Raw genomic sequence first — 18,879 nt, forward strand, 5'->3', positions numbered from 1 at the left:
GGATTATAACAAAATGATACATGTAGGTTACTTTATGGGCAAAGTGGTTGAGTTGTAGCCTTTCAATTTGTAGCCCAAAATCGTAGCCAAGTTACAAACTGTCATCTAGGTTGCTTTGCTGAGTGAGTAACAGATGTTTACCATGCATCAATCTGAGCTGAACAGGAGGTTTCACAAATGGATGATGGTTCAAAATAGGCTGTCAAAAATCATGATTCCTGGCTCAAACATATGTTTATTTTGTTACTCATATCTACCATACCTAGCCAGTGCGCACATAAATCTTACATTGGTCACAACACATAATGTATCTATCAGATCATTAAAAAAACATAGGTGTGGTTGGGAGCAGATCGCAGGCAAAATCTAACTGACTAGCGGCCTCTGTGGAGTGGGCCCTGCATGTCAGTCTTACACACTGGGTTCCTGGTCGGCGAACACCACTGTATCTAGTCTCTACTTTGGAGTCTGAACTCTGAAGACGAAGCTAGGTTCCTGATCAAGCATATCTACAGTCGTAAAATACTGTTGGATCATTGACCTCCATGAACCTTGCAATCTCGTCCCAGTACCCGTCTTTGCAGAAATCGTTCGCGGCGAGGCTCTGATCGTTCTGATGGAACGCGATGGTCATCGCCGGCGAGTTCAGCTGCGGCTTCTGCTCTACTGCTGCTGGCGCAGGTATGGAGTTGAACCATTGTCCCTGAAACTGCTGGTTGTGCACGCCGCTCTCCCTGAAGAAGCCGCCGCCGCCGTTGAGCATGTTGATCTGATTGCTGAAGTGAAGCTGCCGGGGCGCGCTCGGAGCGGAGGCCGGCAGGCAGTTCATGTACTCGTCTCCGCCGTCGGATTCGAAGCCGCTCCCCGTGTTCGAGCTCGAGTCGGTCGGTGGCAGGGCGTTGCTGGCGGCCGCCGGCTGCCTCCACACCTGCTGCGGCTGCTGCCTCCTGTAGGTGATGTTTCTCTTGAAGATCCTGCAGATGGTCCACACCTCCTGCATTTTCAGACACACGAGGAACATGTCATTGAATGCATGGAAATGCAGTGTGAATTGGTGGAAACAGAGTGTAGATGAGCATGGAGCTTACAGCTTCTTGCATGCTCGGGGAGGCATTGGCGGCGGTGGCAGCCGGCGGGAGGCGGAACTCGTGCATCATCCAGTCGGTCTTGGTGCCCTTGCCGGCGCTGCCGCGGTAGTACACGAGGGACTTCTTGAGGCCGATGGACTCGCCGGAGTTGGCGGCGGAGTAGATGGGGCGGTCGATGCCGGTCGCCTTCCAGAACCCGGAGCCGGTGACCCTATTGGGCCTGATGCTGTTTCGGTACTTCCTCCCTCTCAGGCAGAAGAAGTACCATTCCTTCTCTCCACCAGCCGTGCTCGCCTCTGAATATTGTATATCAGTTAGCAATTTCGATTCAATTTCTTCGTTTTTGGGAAAAAAATTCAATTCAATTTCGTACATATGCATCGACACAAATTACTCTTGAACTCTGAACCTCTATAGGATGTTTGATCTATTGCTAAGAATCCAAAATTCGACATCACATAAAGAAGATGAGATTAGCATGTGTGTGCACACTTACTAGGGAGGTCCCATGGATCATGCTTGTAGATGTCCATCTCCTTTATGATCTCTATGCTCAGTGGCTTCCTCGCCACCTTCCGGCGGAGGTAGAACGTGACGAGCTCCTCGTCGGTCGGGTGGAACCGGAACCCCGGGAGCACCACGTCGTCTTCCTCCTCATCTCCGGCGGCCATAAGCGCTTCTCCGTCCGTCTTCACCTTGTCCATGCTCATTACTTCTCTCCCAAACTCCTTGGCCACCATGATCTCTATGCACTTTCACTAGGAATTCGATCTATGTTCTTCTTGATGCAATCTTCTAGATGATCACTCAACAAAGGAGATAAGGAGTTAGTAGTGGTTCATACTCCCAAATGGATTAGCAGGGCTTCCATGGTTTATAAAGGAGGTCGGACATGGTCCTAAAAGGGTGTCATTTATTTCGATCGGGTCCAAGTCACTATGTTTGAATTCTATTACTTACCATGTTGACGAATCTTCAGAAGTACAACTACTGACACTTTGTTACTATAGTCTCTGTTACTTTTCACCAGTTGGTTGTGGTTTGTTTTCTTCTTCTGAAAGATGGCTGGTTGTGGTTTGTGTTCGAAAGATACGTGCGACTTGGCGCCTCCGAGAAGAGTAGCCATGCAGCACCAGTTCGTGCCACGTCCAAGTCACTCGGTGTAAGGTTGCTGAGAAATCAAAAGGAGCTGAGCTCATCGTTTGACTCGGTCCCTGTGTGGAAGGGAAATGAATATTTACAGATTACACCACAAAAAGGACTTTGTGTTTTTGCTAAAGCTAGGTTGAACGAGAGATAGAGATTTTTTACAGTGGATGTGATTAGTAATCCCGTCCGAAATTATAGGTCGTTTTCTAGGTTTATAGATATTTTTATGCATCCAGATATATGTATACAAATATCTATGCACCTAGAAAAGTCAAAACGATTTATAATTTGGGACGGAGGGAGTACGAATTTACAAATATCTATGCACCTAGAAAAGTCAAAACGATTTATAATTTGGGACGGAGGGAGTACGAATTTAAGGACGCTTGACCGTAATGTTCCTAATTCTGTTTAACGCGAGTTAAAGCTCGGTTTGAATCTGAACACAAGATGCGAGGCTGACAAGTGGACAAAGAAACACCAAAGCAGCATTGTAGTAAGTCATTTTGATACGATTAGGGAATCATTTTTGGTGTGGAAAGTCGTGGCTGAGATCAGAGCACGATAACACGTATAGTAGCACGCATGCATCTTCCAGAAGATGCATAACGGAAGGGGATTTACATTTACTGCAGGTGAATATCAAGGGGATTTACCCGCTACGGCTCCAGAACGAGTTGATGCAGCAGGCATTTCTACCGAACTTTTTCAGATATTTTTTTCAAAGAAAAGGATAGACAAATTGGTCATGTCGCTAGCTAGCTATAGGATTTCTCAGGGATTTATACATGAAAACCATACACAACTGTTCACAAGCTTTGATTGGGGTTGGAGGTAGCAATCTAGAATACCTTACGCAGTCGACACGAGATACCTGTGATCCTGCCAAAGGCGGCTCAATTTCTTTCGATCGCCGCCGAGGAGGCGTTTAAAAATGATGGCCACCACTTGTCAGTAGCGAAACCCATGCTTTGTCTTCAAAGGAGATGAGCTCAAGCAAAGATTCAACAAGAGACAGAAGAGCAGCTGCGCGAAGAATGTTACAAGTTTGAAAGCGACTGATTTCCGAACAACAAGAACCTCATCTTCTATGGCCTATACTACAAGGTCAGCCGCCGCTCCGTCCTGTCTCCTCGCTACAGTGAGATCCACTGCCACCTATGCTACCCTCCCATAGTCCCATGGCTTCTGCTGTCAATGCACGTGCAGAAGACTGGCAGCAAGCAGCCGCAGAAGAAACCCAAGTTAGCTGCTCTTGGAAGCTAACGGCTGGATTATTAAGACGTTAATATATACTTTTATGTACTCCCTCCGTCCCTCAGTAACTATCACTTAACTATCACTTAACTATCACTTTTGATTTCCGTAACGCAAGTTTGACTGGATCCGTAGAAAATATGTGCACCATTTGTATCTTCAAATAAATTTATTAAAAAATTAGATTCAAATATCTATATAATGATATTAATTTTGTATCAGAAATATTAATATTTTTTATATATATTTAGTCAAAGTTGTTTCTCGGGAAGCGAAAATGACAGTTATTTAGGGATGAAGGGAGTAGTAGCCAAATGAGATGCGCATGTAATAGCTGTTGAGAATGAAGTACGCAAATCACATAAGAAAAATATTACTAGATTCTTCTAAGACGCAAAACTTTTGATACAATATTTTTTCATATCTATTAGATATACTAAAGGACCGGGCTTTCAAGCCTTCTCGTGAACCGTAGCCCCATATGGGATCCACGCACTCTTCAGGTGGGACCTACATACTCTTCAGTAGGACCTGCACACATTATTTGGTGGAACCCACGGTTCAATTGAGTGGGTCCATAATATCTTTTTTAAAAATATATTTTTTCAATTATTTGAAAATATAAAATATATTTAATTATTTCCTATATATAAAAATAATAACTAAACTATGTATACTACTACTTTTTCAACTTTTCTTTCACTTCGTAAACTCGAAAAATATGATTGAATTATTCATTCATTGCTAATTTTTTCTTTTGCCCTACCAAAATCAATAATCAATGTAAGCCAATTTGCAGCTATATCTACTAACACCTTAGTAAATTCCTAAGCCAAAAGTTATCTGTACATCTATACTAAAATGCATGGGATTAGCGCACTTTCAGACTCTGAGCTACTCTGCCGATAGCTTTTAGATTTGATTCAATATATGGATATGATGTTGTTTTGAATATAGTAGGAGATAATATTTTTTTTCATTATTTTTGTATAAGCGCGCATAGCGCGCCAATCTAGCTAGTATTATTTAATTTTCATCACTGCATCACGTCACTGAGTCCGATCCTGAACTGAATATTCAGAACTTTGCGTTACTAGCTTAACCATAAGTATGAACAGAATTTGCATCCCTCTTCCTTCCTTCCTTGTCCTACCTTATTCACATTTTCATTCATAAATTCCACGGGATGTCTTTTGTTGAATTGACTAAGATCTTTATATGTTTTTGCTACAGTATCCATGTTTTCATTATACGAGAGCAAATAGTCTCTTAAAACTTGGCAATAGTTGTACACGTCTCTTGCGAACATATGGCCCCCAGGGTACAGAATTCTACGAAGAAATGGATCACCTCAATGAATTAACTCTTTTTTTCCTGTCAGAGGTTGTAAAGTTCTGTTTTTCAGTCTTAAACCAGTGTCATTCTAAATTTGCGGTCAAACTTCTAAAGCCTTTACTATAGTGCATCAAAGTATTTGATATTTTTTACATGAAGGTGGCATTATTAGATTCAACGTCAAAAGTACTATAAGAAAGTAAGTAATGTTTCCTTCCTAAACAACAATAAAACAGCGAAAAGTATAGTAAGAGAGCGACGCATGAAATCGAGCTGTTAAAAATAAAAAAAGGTAAATCTAATTGACTTATACGCAAGCAGGCATGCTGCAAGCTTCTTGCTAGCCGACAGCTGCATGATACTATCCATTTGCTTCTTGGAATGGGCAACCCCTTTTTTTAAAGGCAAATGGGCAGCCAATTGGGAACTTGGAATCTCTACCGTTCCCATGAACACTAGCTCTGCTACATGGCTCCATGGTTTCATGTCCCTATCGGCAAATGCTACTAGCCTACTACATTGCTACTAGTAGCAGCACTGACTGAAGCCTTTCTTCCCCGATCAGACCCTTTGAGCTTTCTGTTGTCAGAAGCCTCATCCCCTTTGAAACTTTCGAGAAAATATGGTGCCTGAATGAGACTTTGAACGGCTCGCTAGTCAACAGAAGGACATTATGCTTTACATCCGAAGAGAAAGTTGGCACAGGAGAAAAGAAAGATACATTGTGTCATTAATTTTTGAATGATAGAAGTCTATTGTTTCAAGTCTATAATTCATGTAGTGTTGTACTTGATTTTAATACTTGTCAAACGGTCACCCTACTATTGATTTTTATTCTTTATCTGTTGTAACTGCGAAACCAGAAACGAATAAACAGCGGTATTAGAAAATGAATTTGGGTCGCTTAATTCTTACTTGACTAAGGACAAACAAAGTTTAAACCTGCTGGCACATTCGTCCCGCTTGTGATTTTTCTAACGTTAGCAAAAAATGTGATATTTCTTAGCCATGTTTAAAGAAAATGATGGATACCTGAAATTTTGTCAATGTTGTATTCTTGTTAGCATGTTGCAACTCCGCCCACCAGACTGCCAAATGTATCCTTAGTACTTAAGTTAGCTTAAATGCACCATATTCTTCAGTTGTCTATCCAACTGGGTCTACAGTTATACCCTTTTCTTTTCTGAAAGGGATACAATTATACCCAACAAACGTATTAGAGATGGACTCCAAGTGGGAAAAAAGGACTATGTGGAATTTCCTTTTACCAAGTAGTAGGTACTTTGGACTATGTGGAATTTTTGGAGTTTTCATGGGTGAATCACAAACTTAACTCGAACAATTCCTCAAGTGATCCAAATGTTTAAAGAATTTTTTTACCATGTTGACTATTATCCACCATTGTGCCTTCAAGTCTTTGGTAAACTTTGAAACTTATGTTCCAATGATTTAGGGAGAAGATTTGCCATCGCAATATGACAAATAGTTAAGTTCAAGATTTGGTTGTAGGAAAAGAATCCTGGCCTATTACTATTCAAATAAACTCCAACCAGATAGTAGAGTCACCAAGCAAATATATCCATTGATTTTTATTTTTATTTTTTTGAGCCTTTTTATCTTTTGTAGTTAGACATTGCAAATATTCTACTACTTGTGGAATTCCATGCAGCCTTCTCTTCCAGAAGATCAGCATATTGTTTCAGCTCTGAACCAAAGGTACGCAGCAGTAGTTGAATTGTTCTTCACTTTAGCCAGTCTTATCACTACAGTAGTGTATTGACCTTTAAAACCTTTCTGTCCAACAAACGTATAACAAACAAGCTCAAAAGCATTCCCAAAATTATAAACACAGACACCAACAAATGTCGACTTTTTGTACCTGTATATAATTCCTGGGAGATGGCAGTCTGTGCAACAGCATTCTTGACTTCGCGTATTGGATGCTTCGCAACAGAAGACATAGCTAATTGTCCTGATGAACATTGACAGGTGCTGCAGAGTGCTGACTGGTCTTGTAATGGTTCAAAACGTTCATTTCATTGTCATGCTTGGCTCTAGTCCCATTGCAGAATCTCAATGTTAGGTCAGAAGAAACAAATGCTACAAGGACAACAGCAACGGCATAAGTAATGATGTACAGGAAAATATATCTGCCACAGTTTGATATGAAAGTCTTAAGCAGCCACAGTTTATCGAACCATCACATTCATAGTACAGAGGAAGAAGCATCCATTCATAATTCAGAGCAGGATTATTCCTCTCAAGTTGGACTGAACCTTTCAACCTGCAGTTCTTGCAACAACATAGCCAAGTAAATATCACATTACTCTATTGACTATTTTCAGGTCTGCTTTAGCTCAGTTCTGAATATGATTGGTACTGCATTGTGCATGAATCTTGTGTGTCCTTATTTCTCGCAAGGCTACGCAGCCATCCCAAGTACAGTGGCTGGAAGAAATGCAGTTCAAAAAGTAGGGCCACTCTGTTGGCCTTTTTTCTGCTGGTCCAGGGCCACATGGTTGCTAGTATTTAGGAGTTGCAATTGCATCTGACCCTAAAACAGTTCTACCTTTGACTGGAATTGGCAAGAGTTGAATGCTTGTACCATAGGACCTTGTGTTGTCAATTTTGGACTTCCAGGAGAATTATCCTGACAGGCTACCACATTCTGGTTTTTCGAGGCTGGTAGGCAACTTTGATGTTGTGAAACGGCGAACAACAAATTGAGTTGGGTCTAATTCACATATGGATGGGCAGTTTATTTTTTGACAAATTGCTGCGAATTGGTCTTGAGACTAACAAAATGGAAGGTCTACTTCGTAAGACCTGATGTAAGGTCAAAATTCAACATAAGTATCTAAATGTCATGAATTGGTCCAGGCATGGGCGGTTTGTTTAGATGTATGCAGCTGATGACAACCATTGCAATTGCTTCAGGATCTGTGTAATTCCAATTGAAAGGATGAAGCAAGCGTTTATCAACCCACGTGCAATCAGGTTTTTTTTTCCTAAATTTATTGGGCTACAAACCCAATTTGACATCAGAAGCTTCTTTGCATTTTAACATTATCATAATGAAAGGGTTGAATGAGTCACTTGCTATCTTTCCAGATGCATTCATGGCAATGTTAGTGAACAGAGTTAATGCAAACTTTATGAACTATGGCTGCTACTCTATAGTGATAACAACTATAGACAATGGCAAAGGGTCTGGACCAAAGATGACAATATACAGTGACTTCACAAAGAAAAAGAGCAATAGGCAATAGCTCCATCAAATACATGTGATTCAACCTTTTGAATATTGTTCCCAAATGCATACAGTTATAAGATTCACCAGCTAATCTGTAATCACAATTCAATTAAAGTTTATGAAAGAAGGGCACCTGTTAAGCATTGACAGTCTTGAAAGTTGTTGGAAGGCTGGATACTGATTGCTGCAGTCTTTCAAGATTCCATCAAATTTCAGAGTAAACCTATCTGAAGATAATAAATACAAGCTCTTCGACAACGAATGCCTACCGAAAGACACCATAACAATGTCAATGATTCAAAGTTGAATTGGAGGCTCAGCAGTTATCTGGGAAACCACCTGCTCCTCCAGGGACCGACCCCAGTGGTTTGTTGAAGAGTTTTAATGAAGCACCATTCTAGTATGGAAGAATGATCATCCAGATTCCAAAGCAGTTGGCACATATTCTGAGAAATTCTATTCACATATTTTCAAGTGCTTGCTAGCTGCTCAGAAACGTTCCCTCATGCCATGAATTGAATAGTCTAACGCTCATCTATTAATCAAGATGTTGCCTCACTTATGCGTTATGACAGCACGTATGCAGAACAGTAGGTCAAAACCCTAATAATACTATCATCTTAGAGGAAGCAACACAACAGATGTTCAAGAAAGAAAATGTAAGAATAGGCAAGAATTGGAACCCCTGGGAAACACGGATACTCTTTTCAATCAGCCCAAACAATAATTATGATCCAGACAAAAAGTTACTTCAATTCTTGAACAGGTAACCTTGTTCAGATCTACTTTTATGGTACAATCAGCACAGCAGTGTTAAAAAAAGGTGAAAAAGTGCTGCTGTCATTCCTTTCAAAAAAGTTACAGTCATATCGATCACCACAAAATGATCATTCATTTGTATCAACTAAAAGACGGAAGCCCCCGACTTCCCTTTTCCCATTAGTATATCCTTTGCCTCATTTATCTTCGAAGCAACGTAATGGCTGCCACCAGCATCAGGGTGGTTAGCTACCATGACCCTCTTGTGAGCCTCCTTGATCTTGTCCATTGTAGCACGTTCCCTGAAACAACAAGGAAAGGATATAGATAATTAGCGCCAACTATGGTAGACGGCAGTAGCTCTCTCCCTTTTTTCTACAGAAATAACTAAAGACAAATCCAGTTGACAAGCGCAGATATTTAAGAAAAAGATCACCTTACGCCAAGGATCAACGCGGCCTCTCTCCTGTTCATTTCCCCCTGAAATCCACCAGGATAGAACCGGCGCACTCGCGGCATTGCTGCCCGGGTTCGGAAGGCTTGCCATGTTCTAATCATGTATCTTCCACTCATTGCAGCAGCAGCCACTGACAACCCAGCGATCAGGGGAGTAGCCTGTTGGTGTCAGATAATGCCACGGCAAAAGGTCAGATGGCAACACCAAGTTCAGAGTTCAATGATGGGTTGATGGTTAACAAAGGTATGCAGAGTTGAGAGACTCTTGAGAGAAAAAAAGCAAATGATAAATTGGCATTAGGAATGTACGCAATCAAACCATCAATGCAAAAACCGTAATTCTGCTCTGTTTCCCAATCCCAACGCCTCAGTCTGTCAGGGAAACAAGAGGCACCCTGATACTAATGTTCAACCTTCAGACACCTTGAACAATATCTGAACCTTCAGACACCTTGAACAATATCTGAATCTGAATACAATTGCACAACTGTGCGAAAAAGCTGTGAATTCTTCCGGTTCCAGGTTAACACATACATTTGAGCAGAGCAAGATGTAAGATCCCATCTTTTTTGTTGTCACCGAACCAATTAATTCGATCCAACCACACAAGGCCCAATCTACCACGCCTATCCTGAGCTAGTATTACTTAGGACCAGACACCCATTGTACCGCTAGTAGTACCACTGAAGCACACCCATCGTACTTGAAGGGGACAGAGCACAGAATATCAGGAATAGCAGGGGCGACAAGACTCCCCGGTCTAGTGCTTCGGATCGGGTTGCGAGATTCCGGCCGTAGATACACATGCCGCGCTAGTAGACTCGAACAACGCAAGCAAAATCGAAACCTTAACAATATTAATAGAACGGCGCAGGCAAGGAGAGCGGTCGTACCATGTCGAGCTCGATGGATCGAGCCGCGGGTCGGCCGGTGTCCGGTTCCAGCTCCGGAGGCGGCGGAGGAAGCGACCAAAGGGTGGTTAAGACGCCGCCGGGATGCTGGGAAGGCAGGTCGCAAGGAGCCAACAGGAAAGTGACGGCGCGCGGTGGACGGACTGGTCTGCGGACGGGCGGGCGGATGCGGCGGTAGATAAAAGCGGCGCGCGTTCTTGCGGTGCAAGAAAGGGGAGGAGTGGAGGCCGAGGCGGGTCCCAGCTGCAAGTTGGGGTCGGTTCCGCGGTCGTCTTCTTCTTGGGGAGGAAGAAGAGGAGGAGGCGAGGAAGACGACGGGATTAAGGGAACCCGAGCGGGCCCAACTACGATTCGAAGTGGAGAATTTCGCTTCTTTCCCCGCGTCAGTGGACTCCCGATTGTTCCGGAGAAGACGGACGGGCTAGTGGACTCCGCGCGTCGGGACGGCCCAGTTGATTTTGTCCTTTGGTGGATGGCTAGGCCCAGTTACGACAACTGTGTGGTCTAAGAAGGGATGGGCCGGCCCATGGTCAAGCTCAAAGTTGAAGTTGTGATTTTAATCTTGAAAAATCTACTGCTTATGCGATGATGGAATCTCTGTTATCTGTACACACAATGTTTATTGGAATAATTCCTCACGTGGAACAATTTCTCATAAACTCACACTAATATCCGTGACAGTTGCTGATGAAACTCAAGATACTGCATGATCACGGCGGCAACGACGATGTGAGCGCTGGGGAGTGGGGACCATGGTAGCCGTAATGCGGAGTGGGGCTGGAAGGAGAGGCCGAGGACGCCGGCGGGGCCGAGGCCGAGCTGGTGCCGGAAGCACGGGCCGAGGAGGGCGCGGCGGAGCGGCTTGGAGGAGATCTCGAGCAGGAGATCGTCGGGAAGGGTTTCCCGTGCAGGCCGGCTCTGACCCTAGGGCAGTAGGGGCGACGGCCAAGGGCCCCTGCTATGGAGGTATAGTTGCATTTGAGGCAATGAGGCCCGGCAAGGCAGGCCTGCTAGTGCTAGCCGCCAGACGTAGAGATTAATGTGTTGCGTGTGCAGTCGTCCATCTTTGTTCATGCCGCAGCAAGGTGTCTCGCGCTCGCTGTCCCGTTCGGTCATCTGATCAACCGATCCTTGTTGGCAAAATCGAAAGGGGATTAATCATACTAGTTTTATTTTGCTGCTCTTTTAGTTTGTAGTATTGACAATATTTTTCAAGAATTAAGTACATACCATCAGTACTGCTATCTTTTTTTTGGTTACAAATGAAAAAAAATTCTAGGTTAAAGGGCCTATAGTTTTCGGTTTGCTCAATGACCTTGTAACGTATTGGCGTTATGTGCAGTGGACTCGATCGATCATATACGCATGCAAAGTACACGAGGTGCATACGCGTATAGTACTAATTGATCTTGCACATACATTATACGAGTCACATGTAAGTAGCAACGACAAAACCACCCATGGATATTTTTTAGAAAATGGATAAATATTCTGCCTCAGCGATCGCACATAGCCAAATTTTACAGTAGCTGATCACATAAATAAGTGAAATAGTACGCAAATAACAAGAAGAAATCAAAAGTAAAGTCTATTATTGTTTCTTCATCCATTCTTGGTAAACATATCCAAGACGACGATCTCTAACACCTTGCTTGCTAACAGATGATCTCCCTTGCTTCCTTACGCTGTAGTAGGAACCAATATTGCAGCTAATATGCTCCCTTGAAAATAGCCTACATAAAAGAGGTTAGTCATTTTTTTTTCAAAAACCATATTGTTACGCGTACACCAAATTGCCCACATCAGAGCTGCAACCCCAACGAAAATCAAATTTCTATCTTTTTTATTCATGCATGTTAACCAATTTCCAAGCAGATGACGTATTGATTTTGATGGGACTAACCCAGTAGCTATAGTTACAACCCTCCAAATTATTTTAGCATGTTGACAATAAAAAAGAAGAGATGATTAATTGTTTCGTTACAATCACAAACCAACATTTTTGAGACCCCATGGATATGATCATGGATGTCCTAGGCTCCTAGCCACAAACCATAAACACGGTATCAGAAAACTTTCATGCCTTGAAGCACAGAGACCAAATCTGTCTCGTGCAAGCACGCCCACCATACAACTCGTTCCGGGTCAGGTTGGCTGCAAAGTACTGTGGCCTCCTCCGTCCCCAGGTTGAGCTGGACGAGCCCTACGCCCGCCATCCGAATGAGCACGATGTCGCTCATCTCCCCGTACCCGTCGAACTCGAACCACGCGTACGCGTCCGGATCTCTCAGGTGCTTTTTGATCTCCTGCATGCTGACGACCACCTGCCGGCTCCAATGGGAACCGTCGTCGTCGAGCGTCCACGTCTATATCACGTCGGCCTCGGCGCAGACCAGGCTCAGCCTCGTCCCCGCCGCCGTGGCGGCCAGCATGAGCCAATCCGGCGGGCTGCTGGTGGTGGTGGGTATCCTGCGCCCAGAGCTTTCGAGGAAGGACTGCGGCAGCTCGATCACCTTGGCGTCTACCGCGTCGGGCTGTAAGGCGAGGATGACCAGGCGATTCTCGCAGATGGGATGGATCCGGGAGTGGCGGCTGGGGACCAGCCGGAGCTCGGTCGCGATGCAGAGCCAGTGCACGGTCTCCCCGACGACGGCGGCGTGGGACCTACACGTCAGCCCCATGATCTCCTGCTCCTCCGTGAGGATGTTGCACGGCGAGGCGAACCGGCGGAGGGCCCCCCACTGGCCGTCCTCTGACCAGAAGGTCCGCGTCTGCAGCTTCACGTCCATGACCAGCAGCACGAAGCTGGCGCCGGCAACGTCGATGGTGAGGAAGGCGCACCGGTAGATGCCTTGGGGCTCCACGTCGCGACCGATGGATAGGCCGCTGGGAGGAAGGGAGGTCACGTGGCCGGTGAAGGTGTTGCAGACGCGCGGGTCGCTCCTGTCAATCTCAGTAGCTTCGTGCCAGGATAGGCCCGTGGGAATCAGCCACCGCCACAGGACGAGGAGCTCGAAGCGCGCGGACTTGAACGACGAGTGCGACCCCAGGAGGCTGCTGTCGAGCCGGAGGCGCCTGGTTGTCTCGATGACGTCGTCGTTGTCAGCGCAGCTGCTGTCGCGGTGATCGACGATCTCGTACGAGGCTGCCACGACGGGGTCGGGCGGAGGTGCCTGGAGGAGGCGGCGCAGCGCACGATCGTGGCGGCGTCGTGCGAGCGCGCGACAATGTCGAGCAGCAGATCGAGGGTGATCTCCATCGTCGGCTCTCTCGATCGGTCCTCGCGTGTCGTAGCGATCGTTGGACGGGTATACGGGATTCGTTGTTAACGCTGCCGGTTTGTCCGAGCTCCGTGGCGAGATCGTATCGGACTCGAAAGCCTGGCCTGTTCCGCTTCAGCATGGGGGCGAGGATGACAAGTCGAGGTTGCCATACCGCGGCCTAGGTGCGGTGACGCAGAGGCAGTCAACCCTTCACTCTATGACAGCTGGACGGAGAGGGACGGAGGAGCGGAAGGGGAGCGCGTCGCACATAGGGTCGGGTCGCCGGCGGCGGCGGCGGGAGGGGCGAACAATGGCGATCTCGGCGGAGCGGGGTGGGCGGAACATTTACACATGACTCCGTGAATATTAATCGCGATCCAAATATTTTCACAAAACCTCCTAAATTTAAATTGGATCACGACTATTAATCACGATCCGACTATTACATATAATCCCCTTAATCACGATCCAAACATTTGCAGAAAACCCCCTGAAACGGACCCACAGTTTTGCAGCGATCACCCTCGCCGGCGCAGGGGCACGGCGAGCACCGGAGGCCGGCGGGGAGACGTAGAGGAGACCGGCCACCTTCACGAACTTGAGAAGTGGAAGGCGGTAGCCTACCTCCGCCACCAGCCCACCAGCAGCTCGAGGAAGAGGACGAGGCCTGCGCGGCGAGGCCAACAGCGACGACGAGGACGAAACAACGGGGGCGTGTTGCCGTCGGACGGGAGGAGCAAGAGAAGGGCTCCACGTCTGCGACCGTGTCCGGCAGCACGGTGCCTTCGGATTACGCCACTGTACACTGCCGGTGTCGTGACTCGTGGATGTGTTCGCGCAGCCGGTAGGAGATTGCCGCGAGGAGGGCCGGGTCGAAGCCGCCGCCGCTGGTCGCGGCGCGGAGCTCAAGGCGGCGGCGGAAGCCTGGGTCGTCGAGGATGGCGCGGCGCAGCGGACAACGGTCACGGCGGCGTCGGAGCGCGCGATGATCTCTAGCGTGAGATCTGCGTCCAGGGGCTCCGTCGTTGCGTCGCTCGCGCCGGTGACGACGGGCGCGCGTCTGGCGGCATCTGAATGCAATGGGCAGGTGTGTCTCGGATGTTTCCCGATCCGGTGATTCAGGGTTTCTTCTCTGATTCTCTCTTACTGCTGATGAGTGATGAGCCTGATGTGATGTTGCCTACCGGGTACGAAGAGATTCCAACCAAATGCCTACGATCTCTATTTAAAAGGAATTACAAATTGTGTTTTTTTTTTCAAATAACCAATGTTTTTTAAACGATTTCATAAGCAAACACTTCATAATTCAGACAAGAGAAAGAAAGGGAGCTCAAAATAGTTGATTCTCATTGCTCATCTCCAACCTCGCCATGTCAGGAACCTCCCAGCACAACCAACAAATCCTTGCTTTCTTGCTGGTAAGACGGCAAGCAATTTCTTCTCATGCCCAGCATTAGTTGCTCTAGTTCTGCCTCTCTAGTCCTAACTCTTCACTAATCTCAATGGAAGCCAAACCCTAATTACAATGATATTGGTGTCTAGATTCACTCTAGGGGTTGGCTTCATTTGCACTGAAATCCTACTGCTGAATCGGTCGTCCAGCTTTACGATGGCGGGAAGAACCGGTCGAGGTTGAATGGCAGATTGTAGAACTCCAGGGTCCGGCTGTCCCCGCCGAACGACCTGAACCTCGCCCACCAAGACATCCCACTGTCCTCAGCTTTCTTCTCCACGTCCAGCGTATTATCCAGGACCACCGAGATGATGAACCCGACGGTCGGGCGCGAGGAGAAGATGGTGTTGATGAGGTCATTGAACTGCACATTGCCACAAAAATGGTCCAGGTTCAGTTCAGGACTTCAGTTTTTTCAGCTGATGGCGATAAGTTTCAGTGAGCTGGTGAGTGAGAGCTACATACCCATCCAGCTCTAGTGTGTGCCGGTCCGTGGTGAGAGCTCATCGTGAACTGGGAGAAGTACTCCGGGATGGAGAAGCCAAGGAAGAGCGAGGTGCCGATGATGAAGAGGTTGCGCATCGAGTTCATGTTGGTGAACTGCATAAACGAGAGCCCCACGCCACCTGAAAGCACCGCAGAAGACGAAGTTGGAGAAGTTTCCCCCTCCAAAAAATTACTTATTCCCAAAAAAATTGGAGAATGGAGATATTTTCTTTTGACATCTGAAAGTACGTACCAACATAGCCAAACAATACACAGTATATAGCGGCAAACAGTGCGAATGGAATTGAGGCGAACAGCGCTCCGAAACGCCCTGAAATCATGAAATGAGTTCAAAACCAGAGAAAGATTGGTACGGTATCATTTTATTTACTCTACTGAAGATAATTTTCTACCTAGGATGGAGAAGAAGATCATGAAACCAGCGGAGATCTGGATCACTCTTCTGCTACCAATCCTTGTTGCTCCTATGAGGCCGACGTTCTCCCTGTATTGGGCAAAGTAATGTACAAAATGTTAGGCATAACATGACACGGGAAAAAGATCTGGTTGCAAATTTGGTGCCACAAATAAGCAGGCACACTTACACAGAGACAGCAGAGCCGCTCACAGTACCAAATAGCCCGTTGAATAGCAGCCCAATTCCCTGAATTTTTTCACATATGTTAGAAGAGAGAGGGTAAAAAATATACATATTAATCTTCTCAACAAAGGAAATTAAACACCAGCAAGACATTTTTTCAATGCTTCCTAGCATATGGCAGGAACTAACCTGCCATCCAATGCCCCTGCTCAAGACAAATGGTGGTGGGGGCGTCGCACTTGCCAACCGGGCAGCCGCCTGAAATGCTCCGGTAGACTGCAACGCTCATCAAAATATTGTCAGACAAATCAGATCAGCATGATGTCAACTAACTGTATTGTGTAAGCTGCTAGAAAATCACATGGTAGCAATGGAATGTTACCTCTATCAAAGACACCACGACAGCAGCCATCATGCCGAATGAGTGATCTGCGCTGAAAGTCGGCGCACCCCACTGCAGTGGGTATGGAACACCAATCCTGAGGAAATGTTCAAACAAGTTAAATCCCTAGGTGTGAAAGAAATAGATGAAAATAAAGCAGTTGTTAATGCATCAATCTACAGAGTACATACCATGGCGCTGTTGTCATGAGGTTGGCATGATCAGTTCGGCAGTTGAGCTGAGTGCGCAACGAAGCATGTTTGTGTGCCCCGCTCACAGTGAGGATGTGGGCATATGCCCAGACAACTGCAATGGAGATGAGCACCGAGAACCTCTCCAATATCCGAAAATGGCATATTTGTACATGCTTCAGATATTGGGAAAGTGCCACGAACAGTATGAGCATCGGAAGACCAATCTCCACGCATGTTCCCATCTAAGAACATCAAATCGACTAATTAGCTTCAGGGAAGAAAACTGATGTTACAATATTAGAATGCCCATGTATGCTGTAGTCCTGGCATAGTAACAAAATTCATATGATCTGAATGAACTTCTTGAAAATCTCCGGTAAGAAACATATATTTTGACAGTACAAGCAAAAATTAGAGCTTTTACCACTGGGAATCCTCTCTCAAAAAGTCCAAGCCCCCCCAGTGCAACAAGTGGAACCATCCCAAGTGGGCTGAAGAACCTGCAACAGGTGTACATAAAAAAAAACATCTTAAGATTCCTTTTGCAAATTCAAAGGTTGCACCATGTCCCATTACTTTTGGCAATTTCAGTATTTCACCCAATAATTTCAGTTTTGAACATTAGATCACATGATACATCAATTGAATAGATGTCATCTGTACCTTGAGCATATCCCCCACAATTGGCTGTAGCCAAGCATTATCTGAACGCAAGAGGATATTATCAAGGCCCCCTGTATGGCTCTCATGGTCATTTTAAACCTCTGCAATAAGAGAAAACATGCGAGATGTGGTACTGAGATGGCTACTAACTATTCCCTCCGGTCAGGAAAAGCTGTTTCCAACAGCAAATTTAGCTTGCTGCTGCTTGTTTCTCCGGTCAGAAACAACAGCTTTTTTCTGACCTGAGTGAGTAATTCTTTAGAGGAAGAATAATCATTTCATGCTTACCGTATGGTCATCAGTGATTTGCATCAATGAAGGGTCACTGATTATTGATATGATCGGGATTGTGAATGCATATGACCCACCGATGATGGTGGGCAGGCGAGTTCCAAACAAAGTTTGGAGCATTGTATTTATGCCAGTCACAAAAAGCATGGTCTGTACCACCTGTGCTTTATCATGCTGGAAGCAAACAAACAGACAAACGTGTATCAATCAGGATGGACTCACTGGGAGACAGTACATAAATACATCATTATCCAAAAAGATGAATTCTTGATACACACAAAGTGATGCACTATTGTGAACACATTACCATGACACAAGGCTGACATATCTCTGAACATCAAAGATGCTAGATGGCACGGGAGATATACTATTAGCTATAAACATCAAGGCTATTAATCTATAACATTAAATACTGCCAGATATGTAGTAAAAGTGCATACTACATATGAAATGAAAATAACATTACTAGTACCAGTAACCTTAATACATATTTAGACTAGACATTACGATTGCAAAGACAAGTTCCTGTGCTTACAAATGCCATCGATAATCTAGAATCAAATCTAACTACCGAATTTTAACATTTTATTTCAATATAAACACCATTATGACACAAAAAAAACAATCAGATATCGCATCATCTATTCACAGCAACAAAATTGAACGATGAAAGGATTCTTACGGCATTTCCTCCCATGAGGGGAACCAGAATGGTGGGGATCATAACTGCCGTCCCCAAACAAAGGATGAAATGCTGGAAGCCCAGCAAAATAGCCCCACCTGCGCCATCAAGCAGACACAGATTTATACCATAAAGACACAACACAGTAAGCTGAATGAATCATACAAGCCTAGGCACTTTGACTACTTACCCCAGGACGGGTTGGAGTCCACGCAGTACTTCATATGATGCAGCTGGTCCAGGGGAGGGTGGGTTATCTCCTCTAGCTTCATGTCAGTCATCTCCATGGGAGGCTGTTCCTCTGCTTTGCCCACGATGATCAAATCAACCAAGCAGGAAAAGAAAAAAAAAACAGCTTCAGGATTTATTCCACAGGGCAGCTTAGTGAGGTAGGACAGCAGTAAAATTACAAGCTTTAGTGATCTATATGGTCCTAGGTCATCAGATGCCACATGAATAATTCATTCCTCAGAAAAATAAAGCACCATTCTTTTCCCACAAAAAGCTTTGCAAACTTTCAGATGTACACAATAACCCGGACGGGTTGCAAAACAATCATAATGTCCCTAAACATGAAACTGTAAAATTGCAAAGACATGTTTAATGAATGATTAAGAACTTAATGAACCTAAACTATCGAGAGGAGAAACTAAACC

General features: G+C 45.3%; 4 protein-coding genes across 4 annotated transcripts; all 4 read right to left on the minus strand.

The window, feature by feature from the left end:
- Window positions 1–185: 185 nt before the first annotated feature.
- On the minus strand, window positions 186–2,031 carry LOC117838847 (putative NAC domain-containing protein 94). Its single transcript, XM_034719027.2, has 3 exons — window positions 1,585–2,031; window positions 1,089–1,384; window positions 186–994 (listed from the first exon to the last, which is right to left on the minus strand). Exons 1-3 carry the CDS (start codon window positions 1,826–1,828, stop codon window positions 500–502), a joined length of 1,035 nt encoding a protein of 344 aa, XP_034574918.1. The 5' UTR covers window positions 1,829–2,031; the 3' UTR covers window positions 186–499.
- A 6,727-nt stretch (window positions 2,032–8,758) lies between these two features.
- On the minus strand, window positions 8,759–10,326 carry LOC117839813 (mitochondrial import inner membrane translocase subunit TIM14-3). Its single transcript, XM_034720239.2, has 3 exons — window positions 10,191–10,326; window positions 9,278–9,456; window positions 8,759–9,143 (listed from the first exon to the last, which is right to left on the minus strand). Exons 1-3 carry the CDS (start codon window positions 10,191–10,193, stop codon window positions 8,987–8,989), a joined length of 339 nt encoding a protein of 112 aa, XP_034576130.2. The 5' UTR covers window positions 10,194–10,326; the 3' UTR covers window positions 8,759–8,986.
- Window positions 10,327–12,574: 2,248 nt separating this feature from the next.
- On the minus strand, window positions 12,575–14,843 carry LOC140221498 (uncharacterized). The gene is made up of 3 exons (XM_072291195.1): window positions 14,836–14,843; window positions 14,276–14,541; window positions 12,575–13,593 (listed from the first exon to the last, which is right to left on the minus strand). The coding sequence occupies exons 1-3, from the start codon at window positions 14,841–14,843 to the stop codon at window positions 12,575–12,577; spliced, it is 1,293 nt and encodes a 430-aa protein (XP_072147296.1).
- Window positions 14,844–14,851: 8 nt separating this feature from the next.
- LOC117840275 (nucleobase-ascorbate transporter 2) lies at window positions 14,852–18,680 on the minus strand. Its single transcript, XM_034720757.2, has 13 exons — window positions 18,414–18,680; window positions 18,224–18,321; window positions 17,539–17,715; window positions 17,251–17,351; window positions 17,012–17,087; window positions 16,585–16,829; window positions 16,394–16,490; window positions 16,201–16,287; window positions 16,016–16,074; window positions 15,824–15,915; window positions 15,664–15,741; window positions 15,390–15,550; window positions 14,852–15,288 (listed from the first exon to the last, which is right to left on the minus strand). The coding sequence occupies exons 1-13, from the start codon at window positions 18,508–18,510 to the stop codon at window positions 15,076–15,078; spliced, it is 1,581 nt and encodes a 526-aa protein (XP_034576648.2). The 5' UTR covers window positions 18,511–18,680; the 3' UTR covers window positions 14,852–15,075.
- Window positions 18,681–18,879: the final 199 nt, after the last annotated feature.

The sequence above is a fragment of the Setaria viridis genome, chromosome 9, assembly GCF_005286985.2.
Source record: "Setaria viridis chromosome 9, Setaria_viridis_v4.0, whole genome shotgun sequence".
Taxonomy (NCBI): domain Eukaryota; kingdom Viridiplantae; phylum Streptophyta; class Magnoliopsida; order Poales; family Poaceae; genus Setaria; species Setaria viridis.